The sequence below is a fragment of the Opisthorchis viverrini genome (assembly GCF_000715545.1).
Source record: "Opisthorchis viverrini unplaced genomic scaffold opera_v5_522, whole genome shotgun sequence".
NCBI classification, from domain to species: Eukaryota; Metazoa; Platyhelminthes; class Trematoda; order Opisthorchiida; family Opisthorchiidae; genus Opisthorchis; species Opisthorchis viverrini.
The window spans coordinates 119,644-141,460 of record NW_008752184.1 but is presented as its reverse complement, the minus strand read 5'-3'; the positions used below and the strand labels follow the sequence as shown (position 1 = coordinate 141,460).

The 21,817-nt window shown below is 41.7% G+C and overlaps 1 protein-coding gene across 1 annotated transcript in view; it reads right to left on the bottom strand.

Annotated features, from left to right (window-relative positions):
• Window positions 1–21,530, bottom strand: part of T265_11569 (hypothetical protein) — a gene marked incomplete at both ends in the record, with an annotated part of 78,055 nt that extends 56,525 nt beyond the window's left edge. The window contains 7 exons of the mRNA XM_009178253.1: window positions 5,465–5,590; window positions 6,186–6,326; window positions 7,490–7,579; window positions 8,589–8,710; window positions 9,488–9,752; window positions 16,327–16,408; window positions 21,361–21,530. Of these exons, the coding sequence (XP_009176517.1) occupies window positions 5,465–5,590; window positions 6,186–6,326; window positions 7,490–7,579; window positions 8,589–8,710; window positions 9,488–9,752; window positions 16,327–16,408; window positions 21,361–21,482 (948 nt within the window). The remainder of the gene's footprint in view (window positions 1–5,464; window positions 5,591–6,185; window positions 6,327–7,489; window positions 7,580–8,588; window positions 8,711–9,487; window positions 9,753–16,326; window positions 16,409–21,360) is intronic.
• Window positions 21,531–21,817: the final 287 nt, after the last annotated feature.

The window sequence follows — 21,817 nt, the reverse complement described above, 5'->3', positions numbered from 1 at the left end:
CCGAAAGTGGTCAGTGTTCAGGCATTTCATTGAGGGACGATTGATGTTGATGGGTGTTCGCTAACACGCATTGGACAGTCAGGGTCAATTCCAGATAGTACCCTCTAAAATAGCGCGTGGTCGTCATAAATGTTGCACTCGCCCGCATTCGCTTGTTTGGTATAAAAGTGTTGTGTACCATAGCCAGTGGATTATTTTTGACACCTGGCACTGGAACGGGAACTGCAGTTGTTTGTGAAAACCTGCCCTAAACGGTCGCTTGATTCTGTGCGTAAACAGAACCAGTCAGACTGCCCTTTAATTTAGGCTGTTGGCTTGATTCCCAGACCCTGGTGTTTCGTTTGCATGTCATAGGGTGCCAGTGAATTGTCCGGGTGAGGCAAGTTCCTTACAATATAAAAAAATGCTAACGCTAAAGACGGCTGACTACAAAAAGTTACCGGGACAAGAAATCAGTTGTCCTTGGGTTATTTATCTCCAGGGACTTGCAGTCAGTAGAACTACTTACAACCCAGTGAATGACGACGTATATGTTGCTGGTTTTATATGGGGATCTGCCTCCACTAGAGGGATGTTACGAAACGGCATTGTTCGTACACCGTAGTCCACACATCACACAAAAACCCCCATCTCAGTCTGTGGGTTAACGTGCCTAGCCAACCGCAGAAGGACTGTCCAGTTTGGAATGACTTTGTTTGTTCGTTCCAGGAAAGACATCTGCGGAACTTGTTAATCAACTGTCACACGGCGTTGATTCGTCCCTTATTTTCCACCAACCCTGTCATAACTGAACATCAAATTGTACACCTATCAAGTGAAACTCCGAAAAGAGAGACCGGTAATGAGCTGGTGAAGAGTATGCAGAGTATGAGTAGCATTACACTATCAGATCCTCAGGGTCGAAACAAAGCAATTGTAAAACATACAAGTTCAAATAATTAATCTGATTGTTAAACAAACTTGCATGGTCACGACGACTACAACTAAGCATCCGATGAAGTTGTGACTGGATGTATGAGAATTTATTCAATTTCTATGGAGCTCAGTTTGACTATGCGACTATTGGAATTAGAGCAGGCAACCCGCTAACTGTCCTTGCTGCGTTGAATGGCCGATCTATTGTTATCATCCCTGCACACGTAACTTGCAATGGAACGTCAAAGATGTGAAAGTGTCTTGACAATTAAGACCTTCGAATCCGGACGATTTTAACTTAATTCCATCGATTTATGCCAGACGATATCTTGACCGCCAGTTCGATGAAGAAATGCAACCCATGTCTTGTAACGGTAGCAGTACACAATAGGGAACAGTTGCAATTCATTTTATTTTGGCATAATCACACGGCACATTGTGCGTCCGTTAGGAACAGACGTTGTAGACAGACTCGATGAGGGTTTCGGCCTCGTATCTGGCTTTGCACAGCTCCAGTAGATGAAATGTGTGCTGCGCTACCTCTGGGACCTGAAAACAGAGAGATAACATGATCTCAGCAGGAAACCAGTCCAGGCATGCAAATAAAATGTTCACCACGCATACGACGGACCCAGGATCATACATGTCCAACACAGGTTTGAACCAATGCCTAAGAATGCTATCAAAGGAACAGTACAGTGTGTTTGCACCAACAGAATTCAGCAATCCCGACAAAATTGCCAACTATGTTAAGAATGGGAAAGATATTCAGTGATGCACACTGAAGGATCCTCGGTTACTAGGCCCGAAATTAGGAAACGTTACTTAAGAGAGGTATTGGCGATTATCAGCATTTCTGAATTTCGGACATTCCGACTCGTTTCAGAATGAACTCCTTCACCCTTAGAACAGAACACGCGAAAGTCTTAAGCTACGTAGCGGATGAGTGAAATAGTGTGAACCCCACGCAATTGTTCAACTTGAATAACAATACCAGAAACGTAACCAGAAGGGCTGGCCAAATGTGCTTCACAGCCCTCCTAAGCAGCGTTGAGCACACGGAACCTTCGTCGCGACTGCCCTATGTCAACTCAGAAGAAGGAGAAACACTGCCGTAGTAGTGTATTTAGGCCGTCTCTAGCAGCGTTGAGCACACGGAACGTTCGTCGCGACTGCCCTATCTCAACTCAGAAGAAGGAGAATCACTGCCGTAGTAGTGTATTTAGGCCGTCTTGGGTACTTTCACGTCAGCAAGAGAAAGGGGCCTGCGGACGAACGGAGCTACTGAAGCCAACTGAACTGAACTGAACTGTGATATGCAGCACTAAATTGAACCGAACCAAACTAAAATTGAACTGAACTGAACTGAACTGGGCTGAAGTGAACTGAGATGAAATGAACTGAACTGAAATGGACTGAACTAAACTGAACTGAACTGAATTTAACTGAACTGAACTGAACTGAACTGAACCGAACTGAACTGAACTGAACTGAACTGAAATGAACTGAACTGAACTGAACTGAACCAAAAACGTATTGGCTGACGCAGTCTACCACTTGAAAGAACTACTGGGACTGAACTAGCTTTTATAATATATTTTATTGAACTGAACTGAACTGAACTGAACTGAACTGAACTGAACTGAACTGAACTGAACTGAACTGAACTGAACTGAACTGAACTGAACTGAACTGAACTCATATCAACTCAACTTATTTACACTGTCCTCAGACATCTTCGTTAAGCTGCTTTTACTCTTGATATGTTCACAAATTCACTCCTAGAAATTGGATACCTTATTCCAGAGCATTTCGAAATGGCTAATATGTTCACTACGCTAAAAATAAGTCACTAAATATTCCGTGATTCGCCCTGGCGATAGACATAAACTTGCTTTGAAAACTATCCCACGAACTGTTGAAACACCATGTTTCTAAATGAACGTCCAATTTTAAGGAAAGAACAAGAGTGCTGGTGATTCGTTTACCGGACAGGCCCTAAATTTCCTACCGTAAAGGTCGTACACTGGACGTTTAAACAGGAGTTTTTTGGGACTGCTGCTCGTTCTAGGTGACGCCAAGGGTGAATAAGATGGCAACGTGTTTGTACACTTCTTTGTGTGCACCATGGGGTCAACTCACCTGCTGCATTGTGAAGCAGTGCGTCTCAAAGTGATCGCATACAGTTTCGTAACATATGAGCTCATCCCTCTTGGACAAGTCCCTCATCAATGGCCTATGGTGGGTTGTCACATCCATGACAAGGTCCTGGAAAGTTTCCTTGACGATGTGACCAAGCTGAAAAAGCGACAGGAATAGTCCGTTGATTACCGATAGACCGTAAAATATTTCCCGCCCAACTAAATGGACGACGTTCAATTTTCAGCTGCCTTCAGGGAACGGCCGCCAAACCAAAACACTTATTACCGTTTACCTGCCCCATGCATCCTAGACACGTATTCTCTACTGAACAAATCAAATCTCACCTAGAACGACCTTTTCTTTTCATCTTCATTTATCTTTATGGGTTCAATTTTGTAACAAATAAACTACAAACCTGGAGTGCCCGGTGCAGTTTTCGCCAAGCTAATTCGTGTTCTTTCTCAGCTGTAGCCTCCATCAGGCGCCTGGAGAGTGTTAACAAATGCGTCCGAGATGAGAGTTGACTATCTAAAACATTCGGCTAGAACAAAGAAAAACATTGGGTAACACCTGCTGTAGTAAGGGGAATGGTCTAGCTATCTAACTGTCTATCCATCTATCCATGTATCTATCCACCTATCTATCCATCTATCCATCTGTCTGTCTATTTACTCACGAATGTTATGTCCACCTGGCGTTTTACTGAACTGAACTGAACTGAACTGAACTGAACTGAACTGAACTGAACTGAACTGAACTGAACTGAACTGAACTGAACTGAACTGAACTGAACTGAACTGAACTGAACTGAACTGAACTGAACTGAACTGAACTGAACTGAACTGAACTGAACTGAACTGAACTGAACTGAACTGAACTGAACTGAACTGAACTGAACTGAACTGAACTGAACTGAACTGAACTGAACTGAACTGAACTGAACTGAACTGAACTGAACTGAACTGAACTGAACTGAACTGAACTGAACTGAACTGAACTGAACTGAACTGAACTGAACTGAACTGAACTGAACTGAACTGAACTGAACTGAACTGAACTGAACTGAACTGAACTGAACTGAACTGAACTGAACTGAACTGAACTGAACTGAACTGAACTGAACTGAACTGAACTGAACTGAACTGAACTGAACTGAACTGAACTGAACTGAACTGAACTGAACTGAACTGAACTGAACTGAACTGAACTGAACTGAACTGAACTGAACTGAACTGAACTGAACTGAACTGAACTGAACTGAACTGAACTGAACTGAACTGAACTGAACTGAACTGAACTGAACTGAACTGAACTGAACTGAACTGAACTGAACTGAACTGAACTGAACTGAACTGAACTGAACTGAACTGAACTGAACTGAACTGAACTGAACTGAACTGAACTGAACTGAACTGAACTGAACTGAACTGAACTGAACTGAACTGAACTGAACTGAACTGAACTGAACTGAACTGAACTGAACTGAACTGAACTGAACTGAACTGAACTGAACTGAACTGAACTGAACTGAACTGAACTGAACTGAACTCATATCAACTCAACTTATTTACACTGTCCTCAGACATCTTCGTTAAGCTGCTTTTACTCTTGATATGTTCACAAATTCACTCCTAGAAATTGGATACCTTATTCCAGAGCATTTCGAAATGGCTAATATGTTCACTACGCTAAAAATAAGTCACTCAATATTCCGTGATTCGCCCTGGCGATAGACATAAACTTGCTTTGAAAACTATCCCACGAACTGTTGAAACACCATGTTTCTAAATGAACGTCCAATTTTAAGGAAAGAACAAGAGTGCTGGTGATTCGTTTACCGGACAGGCCCTAAATTTCCTACCGTAAAGGTCGTACACTGGACGTTTAAACAGGAGTTTTTTGGGACTGCTGCTCGTTCTAGGTGACGCCAAGGGTGAATAAGATGGCAACGTGTTTGTACACTTCTTTGTGTGCACCATGGGGTCAACTCACCTGCTGCATTGTGAAGCAGTGCGTCTCAAAGTGATCGCATACAGTTTCGTAACATATGAGCTCATCCCTCTTGGACAAGTCCCTCATCAATGGCCTATGGTGGGTTGTCACATCCATGACAAGGTCCTGGAAAGTTTCCTTGACGATGTGACCAAGCTGAAAAAGCGACAGGAATAGTCCGTTGATTACCGATAGACCGTAAAATATTTCCCGCCCAACTAAATGGACGACGTTCAATTTTCAGCTGCCTTCAGGGAACGGCCGCCAAAACACTAAATTTATTACCGTTTACCTGCCCCATGCATCCTAGACACGTATTCTCTACTGAACAAATCAAATCTCACCTAGAACGACCTTTTCATCGTACATTCATTTATCTTTATGGGTTCAATTTTGTAACAAATAAACTACAAACCTGGAGTGCCCGGTGCAGTTTTCGCCAAGCTAATTCGTGTTCTTTCTCAGCTGTAGCCTCCATCAGGCGCCTGGAGAGTGTTAACAAATGCGTCCGAGATGAGAGTTGACTATCTAAAACATTCGGCTAGAACAAAGAAAAACATTGGGTAACACCTGCTGTAGTAAGGGGAATGGTCTAGCTATCTAACTGTCTATCCATCTATCCATGTATCTATCCACCTATCTATCCATCTATCCATCTGTCTGTCTATTTACTCACGAATGTTATGTCCACCTGGCGTTTTAGTTTTGCACACGTCAGAGAAGCTAATAGGTATTCGACAGACCTGGTAAGACAGTTCAGATTCGTGCACCAATCACCCTTGTTCTCGCCACTGAAGTAAGGTTAGTAAGGTTAGTCCTCCGGCAGCTGAAAGTTGCGGCATGTATCATGTACCCGTTTTTCTAAATAAAACGGACACATCTGAAGCATGGCAAATCCGTTGGGACACAAGCAGCAAGACCGATTTAGGTTATGGGGAAAAGAGCCTGGCCGGTTCGTTGAATATGGGAAAAGATAGGTGCCTTCGCATAACAGGAAGACCTGTGGCTATATCGACTCGTATGGTGGAAAGCCTTTTTATCACTGAAGAGAATAACATAATCGATTACAAAGCAACCAAACTTATTAGATTGGCACTGGACTGCCGAATGGCCACGTGGTTCCCTAAACGTCTAACGGTGTAAGTAATGACTGTTCCAATAGACCATTCAAAATGTCGAAGATTGCGCTGAACACATACTGTTATTGGCACATCATTCCGGTGCGTCAATAGATCATATTGGCCTTGGAACTTTCCAACTGGGAGACTTCCCGTCGTCTGGAATGAACAATAAACATACACCGGTCAGTGTATTATCAACTCACAAACCAACTTATTCCATAAAAAGAGTAAGAGGTCTAAAATACATCCGGCATTCTACACTAAGGCTACACGTGCGCGGTATCCGATTAGCTGAGGTATATTCCGAATGTGTGCTTCGTGGTACTCGCTAGTTCAGGAAGCAGTGAGCCTGTCAGCTGCTAAAACTTTCGCAAATTATTTTACCTTACAAGCCATGCTCTCCAACATCTTGGGACTACAAAATGAACGAAATCATAGCATCATTGTTTTTGATCAGAGTAACGTATAACCACAAAAGGAGCCTGAATATCTGACCGAATCGCTAAACTCAGCTTGATAGTTCGCCAAAGACGTCGTTAATTTGCATAGCGTAAATCTAAATCGCACAAAAAATGAGTGTGTGACGTGCTTATATCAATCGTCTATACCCGTTTAATTGTGCACTTTCGCTTCTAGCCGTCTAGCAAAACATTCATAGTCGATTGGACATTTCATCCTTTCAGTGAAGCCAAACTGCCCTGGAAAACCGAAAAGCATTGTATAGATGTCCGATCTTTCTTGTGGGTGGGCAGCAGAAGGCATCTCACCCCAGTATCGAATGAGGAACCGGTGTCCTTTCGGCCAATGACTGATTACTTAGACGCTCAACCACAACAGCTTGACCAGCAGTGTGGTTGCCATTTACTTAGACACCACGCAGCCTCACTCATCATGGAAACACGGGAAACTGCATCGCGTGGCCACATATTGCCTATCTACTCGAGTGATAATTTCTCAGATGAGAGCTTCGGCCATCGTGCAAATATATTATTTTTCTGAGTAACTTGTGGATGTTTCGTATAGACTTGAGTCAATTTTGTACCAAAGCACATAAAGGTATAGATGACAAGGTACCCAACAACGCTGCTTCGTTATCCAAGAGATGACACGGCGTAGGCCTGTAGTCGGCCTGGACTAGCCGACCTGCAGAACTTCGTTTGTGGAACCCGAAGCCCCTAGTCAGCTATTTTCGACGTTGAACGACAACTTTCACATGCAACGGAATTCCACAGTCATCTCGACAAATACACTGTTTTACATAACAGTCTAGCTTTCACAAGTGACTCAACTGAATCTCTCCGTGACAGTTTGTGACTCACCATCTCACCATACTTCATCACGTGACTATTTTCTGTCCTCCTTTTTACCTCCTCGTACTGTTGATCCAGCGTACGCTTTCTCAAGTCTTTCTGCGCGAGAGTGAGTAGTAATGACAAAGGGAGGCTATGTGAAGCGGACGGATATGCTTACGCAACGTTAACATGGATCCAATGTAGGCAAAACTAGTGAAACCACCAGAGTTAAGACACACGGGTTATGTAACGACACCTATCACTGAGAAACCGGTGATCACTCCACCGTTCCAAGACACCATACACATACAACACAACTTTATCATTAAGTCCCTAATTCCCTTCTTTCATGTCAAGTTTTGTCCACCTCTAGTTTTATGACAATTTGGACTGGGCACGGATTAAAACACTCCTCTCAATAGCAACCGACGTGCAAAACGACGAATACTACTGACGAATCAGAGAGCAATCCACTGTGCCAGGATCCTATACACATACACATGTTGAGGATTTGACGCTCTAGGGCAATCCACATCACCACCATTATCAGCGTCATCATCATCATTAAGGAGTCTTCAACCTGACGCTTACGTGCCGGCAATCCAAATTCATTTGAGGTCCTACTCAAAAGAGAAGAATCCAAATGGACGGGGAACTGACTTAGCACTGACCTAACACAATCATTCCAATACACCTGCAGCCTCACACACTCACGCAGGCGATCTGAATCCAAAATGACCACAACATCACTAACACCGACAGGAGGTCGAACTTTACAGCGCTTTAACCAGTGATAGTGGGAATAGGGATTTCTCCATCTTAAGCGCGAGTTGTACTGATAGTACTAGGACTTTCGATATTCTCTTTCATATCACTCTGCGAGGTGAGAAGCAAACCAGATCGAATGGTCAGTGAGAATTGTTTGATATTCAACCAATTATTTCATTATTTTGGGGTCGCCGAACGGTCGTTATTGCCGCGTCTTCAGAAATTTTCTTCATGACTGAAAACAAAGTTGGCGTTGGCGGTGGCGTCGGGAATGGCGGTGATGGCTGTGGTGGTGACGGTAGCGGTGGCGGGAGATAGTCATTTTCCGCTTATCTGCAACAGTTTTGATAAAACTCACGTATTCCGAATCCGTAATCCAGGCATACGAGTATTCGGTCGCGAGACATATATTGATTCGCTTGTCATTGCAAAAAACAGCCCTACTTCGTTCATTTTCGTTGGCTGAGGTTGTCACGTAGACTGCAATTTTTGGGGGTTCGGACAAGAAAACGGATGGATCAGTATGAAAAAGGTGTGGAATATTGAGTTATATAATTGGCAAACCGATACCGTGACTCAGTACTCGTGACGCTACAAGAATTCGCAAAACAACACACTAATCAGAAGGTCGCTGATAAATCTTTGACAAAACGCATGACTTTCTCGCTTTTGTGTGTCGATAAGAAATCCGCAGTTCTCGATGAATAAAAAAGCCACAGACCTTGAATTTCCCTCAATCATAATCAATTCTTGGGATCAGTTGATGCCGTCCAAATCACACCAGGATTTACATATATAATTTTTTTTTCTCTGATAAAACCTCCATCAAAAGAGACCAACGAGGAGAATGACACTTGTATTATACCTGCTGTTTGATTTGTGGAAGTGCACTATTTATAAACGACCCTATATTCATTCATATTTTGTATCCACCTGGGAAGGATGTTTGCTGCAGAGGGATCCCAAGGATCACAGGTGTTGCACATATATTGCAGTGACATCTTCTAACCAGCTGAAACTAGCTCAGCAGCTGTGGTGACATTGATTGATGAAGGTTGGATGTTGTTCGCTATCCGGCTAAGAGCTTCTTGTAGGTGGCCGGGGACTGTCTCCAATGAAGATCACAAGTGAACACACATGCTCGCTAATTGGTTTTGTTATACTGGCCAGTGCGGTATTTTACCATATGTGAAGGAAATTCTGGATGATATTCACAGTGTCCCCACGAGTGCCAGCCAAAAAAATTACGCTACTTACCTCCCGCATCTGAAGGAAGAATATCGTGGAACATAGAGCCAGAGTAACAAGCATCCAAATAAAACACCAATTTATTATACTTGTTGTTCGAACGCATGTCTGCGAGGACATCGTTCAGTTGGGTGGCAGTGAGCTGTAGTAAAGCATAAATAAAAAGAAAATTCGTATGAGATTGGAAGAATATAGCTGAACGAGTACTGAGTTTTTGGAAATACTTTCCACCAGGATCAGTTGAAGGAATAAGTTTGATTGCGTTTTGTTCGCCCTGGTGATTTTATAGCTCCTTACCTTGTCGTTTTATCTGTCTGTTTGTTTCATTGAAGTATTAGTGACATCGTGTCCTCTACATTTTCAGCCAGCTACCGGTTGACATTCAGTAAGTAAGTAAGTAAGTGAGAAAGTGAGTAAGTGAGTAAATGAGTGAGTAAGTAAGTAAGTAAGTAAGTAAGTAAAGTAAGTAAGTAAGTAAGTAAGTAAAGTAAGTAAGTAAGTAAGTAAGTAAAGTAAGTAAGTAAGTAAGTAAGTAAAGTAAGCAATATCGCGGCCGTTTTTAACCATTTCCACATCCCATTCGCCGAGATGGGCTTAAATATTTTTCGCTGAATATTAAGAAAGCATTTGAAGGGCAGATGAATACGCTCCGTAAAACGGTTCTCTATGAGGATGCATGTAGCCTTGATATAAGGAATCGCATCATAAGGCTTGTACAGCTCGTGGAGAAGTGAAATGCCGTACTGTTTGTCAAGCCAATCTGTGGACAGTATTCTAGCCCTAATCACGTTTGATGGAGACTTAGGGTGATTTCCATTGAACTGAAGAATTACAAATGTGATCTCACTACTAACACACTGTAATTAGTACTGAACGAACAATGATTCACACGGTGAATGGATTTGCTATATGTGTTGTCACTCCAGGAATAAGCCACCTGTGATGTAGTTCTCTTGACTGAAGGATAGGCGACGTTATAGCCCGGCAATCTGAGGATAAATAAGGCTGTCAGTTGGCCACTGTTGCCGAACGACTACATCTGGCAGCTACAAAGCGCACCGCTGATGATAATCAATAAGAATGGAACAGTTATACATTGTTTGTCGGCATTTCATCCCAGACTGCATTCTCATACCTAGTATACGGGGGCCCATTCATACTATGGCAATCTGCGGATAAATAAGGCTGTCAGTTGTCCACTGTTGCCGAACGACTACATTTGGCAGATACAAAGCGCACCGTTGATGATAATCAATAAGAATGGAACAGTTATACATTGTTTGTCGGCATTTCATCCCAGACTGCATTCTCATACCTAGTATACGGGGGCCCATTCATACTAGGGAAGATTCGTGCTGTCTCTCCAGAGGTAAATAGGGCTTCTTGTCTTAGTATCATCTACGCCACATGAGTAACCGAATATGATCATCTTCCTTGTTTATCGTATATACGCTTGCTCAACAGTGTAAATGAATCAACCACCAATTCATGTGAGTTTACCGACCTTAAACTTGGCAAAAACGAAATTTATATAGTGTTATCAGTATAGCATCTTTGGCGAGGCCTACCGAACTTGACAGTGAGTGACGTCCGAATGTCGTAGCTACGTTTCCATCATTCGGTGGATGCGTAGGCCATCTGTCACTATAAACTCTGTTTAATGAGGAATCACCGGTGGCAATGCGTCTATTCACAGCGTTGTCAATTTAGACATAGCCGTTGTTACAAAAATTATCTAAACTCACTTTTTCACGTGTAAAAGTAACAAACGAAGCCGCACCATGTCCTGTGTAATAGATGAAAACGTTGTCTTCAGGCCCGCTGCAAGTGAACGGGAAAGGTAAGGTGGTCTTAAAAGGCATCTAATCTGGTGGCGCTCTCGCACATGTGGAAGCGCAGCAAAACAACCGCGGAAAGAGAAAGTTGATTATAATATTCACCAAAAATATGGGTTTGGTCATAAGTTTCAGAAGCCGCTTTGTAATGTAAACGGTCTTGTTTCACCTGCTGGTTTGCTACAGTTTCACGTGATATAGCAGCTCTTTTGACTTTTCATAAATGAAGGTGATTGGAGCCAGTATTCCACCGTATCTAGTTGCATCATCTTGCCGTTGGAATGGTAACACTCAGCTCCTCCCAAATCACGCTCTTGGCAGCGTAATCAAATCTCTCAATGAAAATATCCCCATGTTGTATTCACTGCTTAGAAACAATATTATACTCAGCGTGAGACTAACCTACAATTCAACACGGACATCCACCAATCCGTATGCTCAGCTATTCTCTGATCCTAATGATCGGTTTGCAAATATAAGTAAGTAAGTAAGTAAGTAAGTAAGTAAGTAAGTAAGTAAGTAAGTAAGTAAGTAAGTAAGTAAGTAAGTAAGTAAGTAAGTAAGTAAGTAAGTAAGTAAGTAAGTAAGTAAGTAAGTAAGTAAGTAAGTAAGTAAGTAAGTAAGTAAGTAAGTAAGTAAGTAAGTAAGTAAGTAAGTAAGTAAGTAAGTAAGTAAGTAAGTAAGTAAGTAAGTAAGTAAGTAAGTAAGTAAGTAAGTAAGTAAGTAAGTAAGTAAGTAAGTAAGTAAGTAAGTAAGTAAGTAAGTAAGTAAGTAAGTAAGTAAGTAAGTAAGTAAGTAAGTAAGTAAGTAAGTAAGTAAGTAAGTAAGTAAGTAAGTAAGTAAGTAAGTAAGTAAGTAAGTAAGTAAGTAAGTAAGTAAGTAAGTAAGTAAGTAAGTAAGTAAGTAAGTAAGTAAGTAAGTAAGTAAGTAAGTAAGTAAGTAAGTAAGTAAGTAAGTAAGTAAGTAAGTAAGTAAGTAAGTAAGTAAGTAAGTAAGTAAGTAAGTAAGTAAGTAAGTAAGTAAGTAAGTAAGTAAGTAAGTAAGTAAGTAAGTAAGTAAGTAAGTAAGTAAGTAAGTAAGTAAGTAAGTAAGTAAGTAAGTAAGTAAGTAAGTAAGTAAGTAAGTAAGTAAGTAAGTAAGTAAGTAAGTAAGTAAGTAAGTAAGTAAGTAAGTAAGTAAGTAAGTAAGTAAGTAAGTAAGTAAGTAAGTAAGTAAGTAAGTAAGTAAGTAAGTAAGTAAGTAAGTAAGTAAGTAAGTAAGTAAGTAAGTAAGTAAGTAAGTAAGTAAGTAAGTAAGTAAGTAAGTAAGTAAGTAAGTAAGTAAGTAAGTAAGTAAGTAAGTAAGTAAGTAAGTAAGTAAGTAAGTAAGTAAGTGTCAATATCGCGGCCGTTTTTAACCATTTCCACATCCCATTCGCCGAGATGGGCTTAAATATTTTTCGCTGAATATTAAGAAAGCATTTGAAGGGCAGATGAATACGCTCCGTAAAACGGTTCCCTATGAGAATGCATGTAGCCTTGATATAAGGAATCGCATCATAAGGCTTGTACAGCTCGTGGAGAAGTGAAATGCCGTACTGTTTGTCAAGCCAATCTGTGGACAGTATTCTAGCCCTAATCACGTTTGATGGAGACTTAGGGTGATTTCCATTGAACTGAAGAATTACAAATGTGATCTCACTACTAACACACTGTAATTAGTACTGAACGAACAATGATTCACACGGTGAATGGATTTGCTATATGTGTTGTCACTCCAGGAATAAGCCACCTGTGATGTAGTTCTCTTGACTGAAGGATAGGCGACGTTATAGCCTGGCAATCTGCGGATAAATAAGGCTGTCAGTTGTCCACTGTTGCCGAACGACTACATTTGGCAGATACAAAGCGCACCGTTGATGATAATCAATAAGAATGGAACAGTTATACATTGTTTGTCGGCATTTCATCCCAGACTGCATTCTCATACCTAGTATACGGGGGCCCATTCATACTAGGGAAGATTCGTGCTGTCTCTCCAGAGGTAAATAGGGCTACATTTCCATCATTCGGTGGATGCGTAGGCCATCTGTCACTATAAACTCTGTATTATGAGGAATCACCGGTGGCAATGCGTCTATTCACAGCGTTGTCAATTTAGACATAGCCGTTGTTACAAAAATTATCTAAACTCACTTTTTCACGTGTAAAAGTAACAAACGAAGCCGCACCATGTCCTGTGTAATAGATGAAAACGTTGTCTTCAGGCCCGCTGCAAGTGAACGGGAAAGGTAAGGTGGTCTTAAAAGGCATCTAATCTGGTGGCGCTCTCGCACATGTGGAAGCGCAGCAAAACAACCGCGGAAAGAGAAAGTTGATTATAATATTCACCAAAAATATGGGTTTGGTCATAAGTTTCAGAAGCCGCTTTGTAATGTAAACGGTCTTGTTTAACTGGTGATGAAGGAAATCTGAAGGGTATAAAAAGTTCCCCAGTTCATTTCTGCCTATGGCACACGATTATGATGTGCAGGAAAATACATTCAACTTTGAGGCATTTATCCGCACAATTCCTGTGCGGCTTATCCGTGGAGCGCCTAACATATGAAGTAAATGGATAACGAACACGCGGGTCAGAATTTCGTACACGCTACTGGCTATTATCAGTCGCTAAATTGAATTCCATTAGTGTGCTATTTGCATGGCCACGAATGTGGGAATGAAAAGTGGATTTTTTGGAGCCAGTATTCCACCGTATCTAGTTACATCATCTTGCCGTTGGAATGGTGACACTCAGCTCCTCCCAAATCACGCTCTTGGCAGCGTAATCAAATCTCTCAATGAAAATATCCCCATGTTGTATTCACTGCTTAGAAACAATATTATACTCAGCGTGAGACTAACCTACAATTCAACACGGACATCCACCAATCCGTATGCTCAGCTATTCTCTGATCCTAATGATCGGTTTGCAAATATCCCGTCACCATAGGAAGTGACATCATGAGTGAATGATTGGGTCGGTAGTTCTTCCATATCTGTGTAATATTATGCGTTGATAATGAGAGTGCCCATCTGTCCGCTGAATTCCAAGAATAGGCCCAACAACATATTCTGACTGAAAATGTAGTTACTGCATATGGTCTGCATTATCTCCACTCAGGTGTTTTCTGCCTCAGTACCATTTTTCATGATCTGATTGATCGATTACCGATTGCTCGTGTGGCACTCAATCCGACTTCTGCGTTTAGTGTTTCATTTCGATTGATTCGTTCTGATTTCCTGTTGTGCTGTAGTCTGATTTACCGAAGTGTGTTTGAGTGAAGGCTCTTTCTGTTGATAACACTCTTTGCGTCTTGCAAGAGACATTGCAGGCTTTGATTACTCATCTGTCTTTCTATCTTTCTTCCTCTATCTCGCCAAGCAATGTGCGGGATTGGAAACGGTTAATACGGTTAATAGACCAGCAAAGACCGGGTGATCAAAGATCGCACCACCATTCCGGGTCCACAAAGTGTGTAACTAACTTAACGGGAGATTTATGATTTGCAAGCGAATAAAAGATTTTCTGATTTCCTGGCTTGCATTTGTAACCCGGCGCTTCACGTCTCGTCATCTGCGGGTCAAGAAGCCGTGAAAAGATTCACGAAAGATTAACTGCGACGTTATCAATCCGCATGGAACCCAAGGCGAGACGGGCATTCTAAAAGCTCGGAGTGTTACCGGTGAACGGCGATACGGATTTGAGGGCCTACTGTTCAGCCAATCGACAGCACTGCAAATGGACTTGGATTTTGTCTATCTATTATTGAGGTTTGAAACAACACAATGAGTAAAAACAAATCCTCACTACGAGAAAACCAAGATCGACCCATTCCATGTTGTACAATTCAGAAGAGATATTTGATCATTCACAAGCACGCATTTCTGAATAATTTCGTAACTCGTTAAAAGTGGCGACCGATGGCTATGATAAAATAATAACCCACAATCTAGAATTAGTAAACCGGGTTTCTCTTGGAGTAAAGCAAATCTTTTTGACTGCACTCTGGGAGCTATAATTAAAGAGATTATGGGCAAATCCGAAAACGATGACTTGCAACACTATAATTCTGGCAAGTGCATCAACAATGTCTACTTCCGCACGACCTCACCTTTTCAACACTTTCTTCCCTCGTTTTTCAAGTTTCGTATCGCCTTTCAATACTCTCATGAGGATATTCAGTTTGAAGTCCTGTAACAAATAACCACTCATAATCGATAATTTCTGCGAAAATTGTGTACTTCACACTTATTTTATTCGCGATAACCACCCATTCCATTCTAACAAAAGAAATCTAGTATCTGCTCTCCATGTTCACTCATATTACTTTCACGGCGGTCGCTGACTGACGAGGGCTTAAAACTCGAATTTTGGTGAGTTTACCGAGCATGGCATATTGATCAGACAGGTTGCTATGACGAACTCTGATTGAAGCCAATAGCCAATCCTGATTCCATGTCCATCGAATGCTATTTGCCAATGGCGAATCCAGGAGGCACCACAATTCCCAGACAAGAGTCGACGCATACACTTCATGAACGAAGCTCTGCTTATGGGTGCGAGCACTGATACAGGTTGCTATTTCGACAGGAACGTTAGCTTCGAAGGTTCAGATTGAACAATAAGCTGTGAAAATACCGGTAATACACTGAAGGCTGCATATGGGTCGAGCACTGATACAGGTTGCTATTTCGACAAGAACGTTAGCTTCGAAGGTTCAGATCGAACAATAAGCTGTGAAAATACCGGTAATACACTGAAGGCTTACTTACTATGCCGCAAGCAGAAATGTGAACTCGGTCGTGGGCTACTTGGGAGTTTACTATCACCTTATGGCTAATGTTCGTTCAGGCAAATTAACCGTTCTAGAATGCAGTAAAACTGGTTGGCCTGCTCTACGGTTGCCATTGTGTTTTTATACGCAGTGTCATGTTATTTGCACCTTGTGTTACACATTGAACAAATTCATTTAATTTCTGTGCACGGACATACTTTTCTACGGTAGTCAATTACCACATCCTTGTAAACATTTTCTAGCTCGTAGTCATTGAACACTTGACCTGGAAACGGATTTCTGCAATAAAAAAATGAGAAGGCGCAGCGATCTTTTTGCAAAAAATTTACGTGTAGTTCGGATGGAAAGAAATGAAAAAAGGAAATTCTTCTGGAAGTTTGCTGAAATAAAACAATGAGAAGGCGCAGCGAGCTTTTTGCAAAAGAATTTACGTGTAGTTCGGATGGAAAGGAATGGAAAAAGGAAATTCTTCTGGAAGTTTGCTACCTGTCCTGTAGTTGGCTAAACTTTAACGACGGTGATGGCATCCTGTTTCCCACTTTCAATTGAATGTATAATAACGATCTGCATCGCAACTCTTGTCTATGCATCCCACAATGATCCCGGTGGGTGGACAACTTTGAACCTTACAAATTGTTTTAAAAAGGTGACTATTTTATGTAAATGTACAGCCAACGCTACTAGTAACAGTTTATATGAGCATATCCTCACCAAGTGTCCGTGAATGTAAATCGATTCGGCAGTAAACAACTTACGATTATTGAAAACTGGAAGCCAGAAGGAACATTTAAGTTCCGCAGAATGTTTCCTCTACTGAAGACAGCAATCGGTTGTATTACAAAATTTTAAGACTTCTACGTTGTCCGCTTTATCCTCGATCCAAATCATTAGCCGTCTGATGCACTCAAACGACATATTGGTATCGATGTTGTTTATTCCAGACTACTGACAATCGAAACAAAGTCAAACTTTGCTACTCACTAGTGTTGATTTCGTCAGAGTTATATGGGGTTTGGTGTCGTGAAACGCCATGAAATGGTGGAGACTTTACAGAGACTTTATCTTGAGTGGCGCAAAAGACACACGGCATCCAGTTCCATTCATGATTTATATCCGTAAAATTTACGGCGCAAAAATGAGACAAGTTGAAGCCAAATAGAGAAAAACGATTTCTGAAGACTAGTCACTATCAGACTAGTAGACTAGTTACCATCAGATGTCAAATATTGTACACGATATTTACTTAGGATTGTTTGCAATATCGTCTTAGGCGAAGGTGATTATATTCTCCGCTGGAATTTTGTTTGCACGCAAGACGTGGTAGGTGTGGAAAACGTTCGCCTGAAGTGAAATACAAATGACAGTTAAGTTGCGGAATTTGAATAAGGCATGCAGAGTGCCTAGGATCATGCATTCTTGGTGGAATGCCGGTTTTTTCAAAAGCAATAATTTGAATGTACCTTACTAATTTGTGTTTCCGTTACCCAACTGCATGAATTAAGGCACGACAACTCACTAGTCAGATATTTGGCTGTTGCGCTGGGGAAATCCACTGTTTGGGATTTTCAATCGAGATTTTATCCTTTATCTGAGGCAAACCCTTGGCAGAACGTTCACTATGCAATTAATGCATCCTTTTTAGAATTTTATTCAAAGCGTACTTCGCGCTTCTCCGGACTGTCCGGAAGCCGCTACATCCCGGCAATCGCTAGGTAGCTGAGCCGACTGGCCACGAGCAACTGATTAGCGCGCGCCGCACCCCACTTTGGAACGTGGTTTGATCGGGATTCCTCCAAGGAACGACAACACGGCAATTCTTCGTGATTGTGGTAGATTCAAACTTTTTGTCAATGCTGTTTCTCTGCATTGGTTTTATCGGTTTCTTTGGATACAATCACATGAGACAAGTTCCCTACATGGCTAGCAAATCAGCATCACGGAATTCTTTCGTGATACTCCCTCAAAGCTGTCTTTCAAACCCCTCGTGAACAACAAATAAACTGCGTTAGTTTTGCATTAAAATGGTGTGAATTCCGTGCAAACGTTTATCCCTAGAGTGCACTATTGCTTCCCCTGGAAGCGAAAGTCCCAAATGTTTCGTAGTGTTTCATATCAATGGCTGCATATTTTGCATCGGGTTTCACGACATCGGTCAGCCTGACCTCCATTGATCGATAATTTAACCATAACGACTTCTACAAATCGTTATGCGTATAGCGGACTAGATTAGGGAGTAATGAGAAGGGTTCCATGTACTGTACTGCGCACAGCCCACTCCTTGTGCTGTTCCTTCTTGAGATTTTCTAGAATATATCTGACCCATGGTGCCTCGTTTGCTAGGTGATGGAAGTTAGTCATTCCTTAACCAATTATGTTGTTGTATTAACACTCCAACTGAAAATGTTTTCATCTGGGTCTATCAGAGAGAGCTTAGACCTCAAAAACTGCTGACGAGTTTTGCGCCTCAACAACCCACTGAGTAGTCTTTATAAGACAGTCATACCAGGTTGGTGATTGGGTAGAAATCATCCATGTCGGAGGCTGTAATTCGCTTCGGAAAGTCTCCACAATCCACCATCAATCTGAAAATCCACCAGCGCAACTAGGCTCTTGGATTGAAGGCCTTAATCGAAAACAACAAATGGCCAATTATACCTGTGACGGTGGATACTACTGATTAGGCACGCGAGTAGTTTGTGTACCTCTCGAGACTCCACTCCGCTTCCTATTGAAGGTGAATTTTACAACCGAAATTGTGCAACATCTTTACGGTGTCGTTTTATAGTAGCTAAATTTTGACCCTCTTAAGACTCTTGAGAATTTTTGCTTTCCGAAAACTACCAGCAAATGAGACGATTACATTTCTGTTCAATAGGTTATAGCTGCTTACTTGGTATTGCCTTGTCTGCTGTACACCGCGGCGCGAATAAGGAAGTTGACCATAGACGCTCTTAAATTATTCTTCAGTTTGTTTGTCCATCTTTAACGTTTGCACTTTGAAATAGGCTGCGAAGCATACTTGTTCCGTGGACACGCTTTGCGTTTTTCCGAAATGTGTATTAAAATCTCATCCCGGTTGCTGTGCTGATCTCTTCATGAGTTTCCGCTTGCTCATTGCGTTACTGTTGTGATCTAATAGCTGCTGCTTATTATAATGGAGGTGTGTTGCTCTAGATCCCTGAACCAAAGGCCTTCTTATTGAATGGTCTACCATATTGATGGTTGACATTTGCCAAACTTTGGAGGATAGCCTGAACAAAAGCCCATATATTATTGTGGTTGTCGGAGACATTAATGGACAATTCGGCAGACTTAGCGCCTAGGCGATTTGTTTCGGTGGGTGCTGAACCAAAGTTGAAATGCGCTGACCACGGCACCCATTTACAAAAATCAACCGGCAGTAGAGTCAAACCACATTGAAATAAGCTATACGTGGCGTCGCTCGTAAGACAGCCTCTGTGTAAACCCGGATCACAGCCATTTCCGGCGTTGAATAATCATGCACTGTCGCTGTACTAGAATGGAGAATACACCGCAGCTGACCGTTGAGAAGCCTCTGAAGCCTAATGTTAAGAAAGCCGACCAGAACCAATATAGACGTCCCTCCCGAACAAGCCGACATCTGATGTTAACTTCTACTAGATAGTGTTGTCCGCAAGATACTGATCACCACGCTTGTGGAATGGTGTACCAACCTACATGCACCTACTGAACTCGGCCAACACTCTAAATTCCTTCGAAACTTGGACAAGTTTTCTGCTCGGCAGAGAGCACAATATCATTCAACGAACAGTCAAACTTCTAGTAAGAAAACAACACCTGCATGGGTTGAGAATCTTTGTGGACTGGAAAGGTGGAGGAAGGAAGAACCTCTGGTGTTATGCTTTTCCTATGCCAGCTTATACACGCAACAGGCACAAACTGGCATTTTATCAGCCAAGCAATCCCTGGTATACATGAGGTATCATTAGAATAAAAATTTTGAACAATTAATCGACTTAATAACTGTAGTTCCTCAAATGCAGTCATGACAGCGATCGTGTAACCTCCGAAGGCTTGAGAAATAACTGGTTGCATGTTGTACTTCAGCCTTCATCAACCAGCTGGTCGTGACCAACTAGAAATCACTCCAATCGAACATGGCGGTGAAATAGTTTGTCAATGCTTGTTTAACTGGTTTTTTCGTGGTCAGGGTAGAAACAATCTAAACAATCTCAGCTGATTCGATGAGGCTCTAAGTGAATTTAACTATCGCCGATTACTTGGCTCGACTTCCCTTGTGACTAGAACGTTTCATGTGCCTTATGTCGTTTTACGAGGGAGTTCAAAGACAGGGCCTAGGTACAGGTAGCGGGATTCCAGGCTTCCTGGGGTTGTGTGGTCCACAGCTTCAAATTCGTCAAGTGTGAGAACGATGACATGCGCAAGCACTAAATCTTGGATAGGGACACATCCAATATGCGTACGATTTTTGCATACGATTTTCATATAACCAAATGCAAATTTGGCACGAGCGAACGGATGAATTCTTTCAGAGGGGTGTTCCATATTTTTCTTTCAAACAAACACTACTTGATCTTTCCAAGTATTGTAAAATTATTTCCTCATATTGCAAGGCATTTCCGGTACTCTCGAAATTGATCTGTCTGGCGTAACAACTACTGTCGCTGCAACGTGAGTGGTTTTCCTGATATTTCTGGAACTTGGATCTTTAATCAGATGCCTCTATGTGACGGTACTGCGGAGAGTAGGAGCGTTTCTCTAAAATGATGCTACAAAGCAAGGTTAATTGATTAGTGTTGACTTGAAAATCATTTGGTCCAGGGTATTTTTGCGTTTTTAGCAACAACATACCTTCTCCTCACAGGCAGTGATTTCAGCTAACATAATGCGATATAAAACACTTATGGGTGATTAAGTTTTAACTCAGAATACACTTCACTACCGTCCGAGTTCAATAGTTCTGTGGAATCTACCACACGCAAAATGAAATATGTTAGCACGACAAGTAACATGCTGTCGAGAACGAACACAGGCCAGGAAATGTCCACCCGTTTGTTGTGAATTCGATCGACCGTCTTTTTCAGTTGAGCATCACAGCCATATAGATAATTGGGTAGAATGCAACTGTTTTGGGGACCATTAGGGCAAATATCCCTTCGAAAACCATCTCATGTAAAGTTTAGAAAGATTGCTTAATCGAAACAATCAAAACACCAACTGAGACGTACTTGATGTCGATAATTTTTCCAGGTGTTAGAACCAGCGATAAGGACGGCCCAGTTAGTTGACGGTTCTTGGTTAAAAATAGATGACCAATTGTGGACACCGGTAGCTTCCACCCATGCAACATGTGCGACGCAGAACAAGAACGCAATGAGAAACAAATAACGACGCAGCATGTCCAGTCTTACTTGAAGCTCCATCTGCACGGAATTTTATACTGTGCGCCTCTTCTAAATCGGACTTTGCATTACAAATGTCTGGCGATAATGTGAAAAAGCTATCCACCAGAAATCTAATAGCACTCCGGTACAAGGTTTTTGATAACCAGGGTAACCGACAATTTTGATAACCTTGTTCAATGGCTGAAACGAAGTTTACCCTTGGTCCGAAGGTCTCGTTTGCTAGACGAACTATTATTACAAGCCCACAACTACATAAATTGTCAATATATTTCTCATGTTC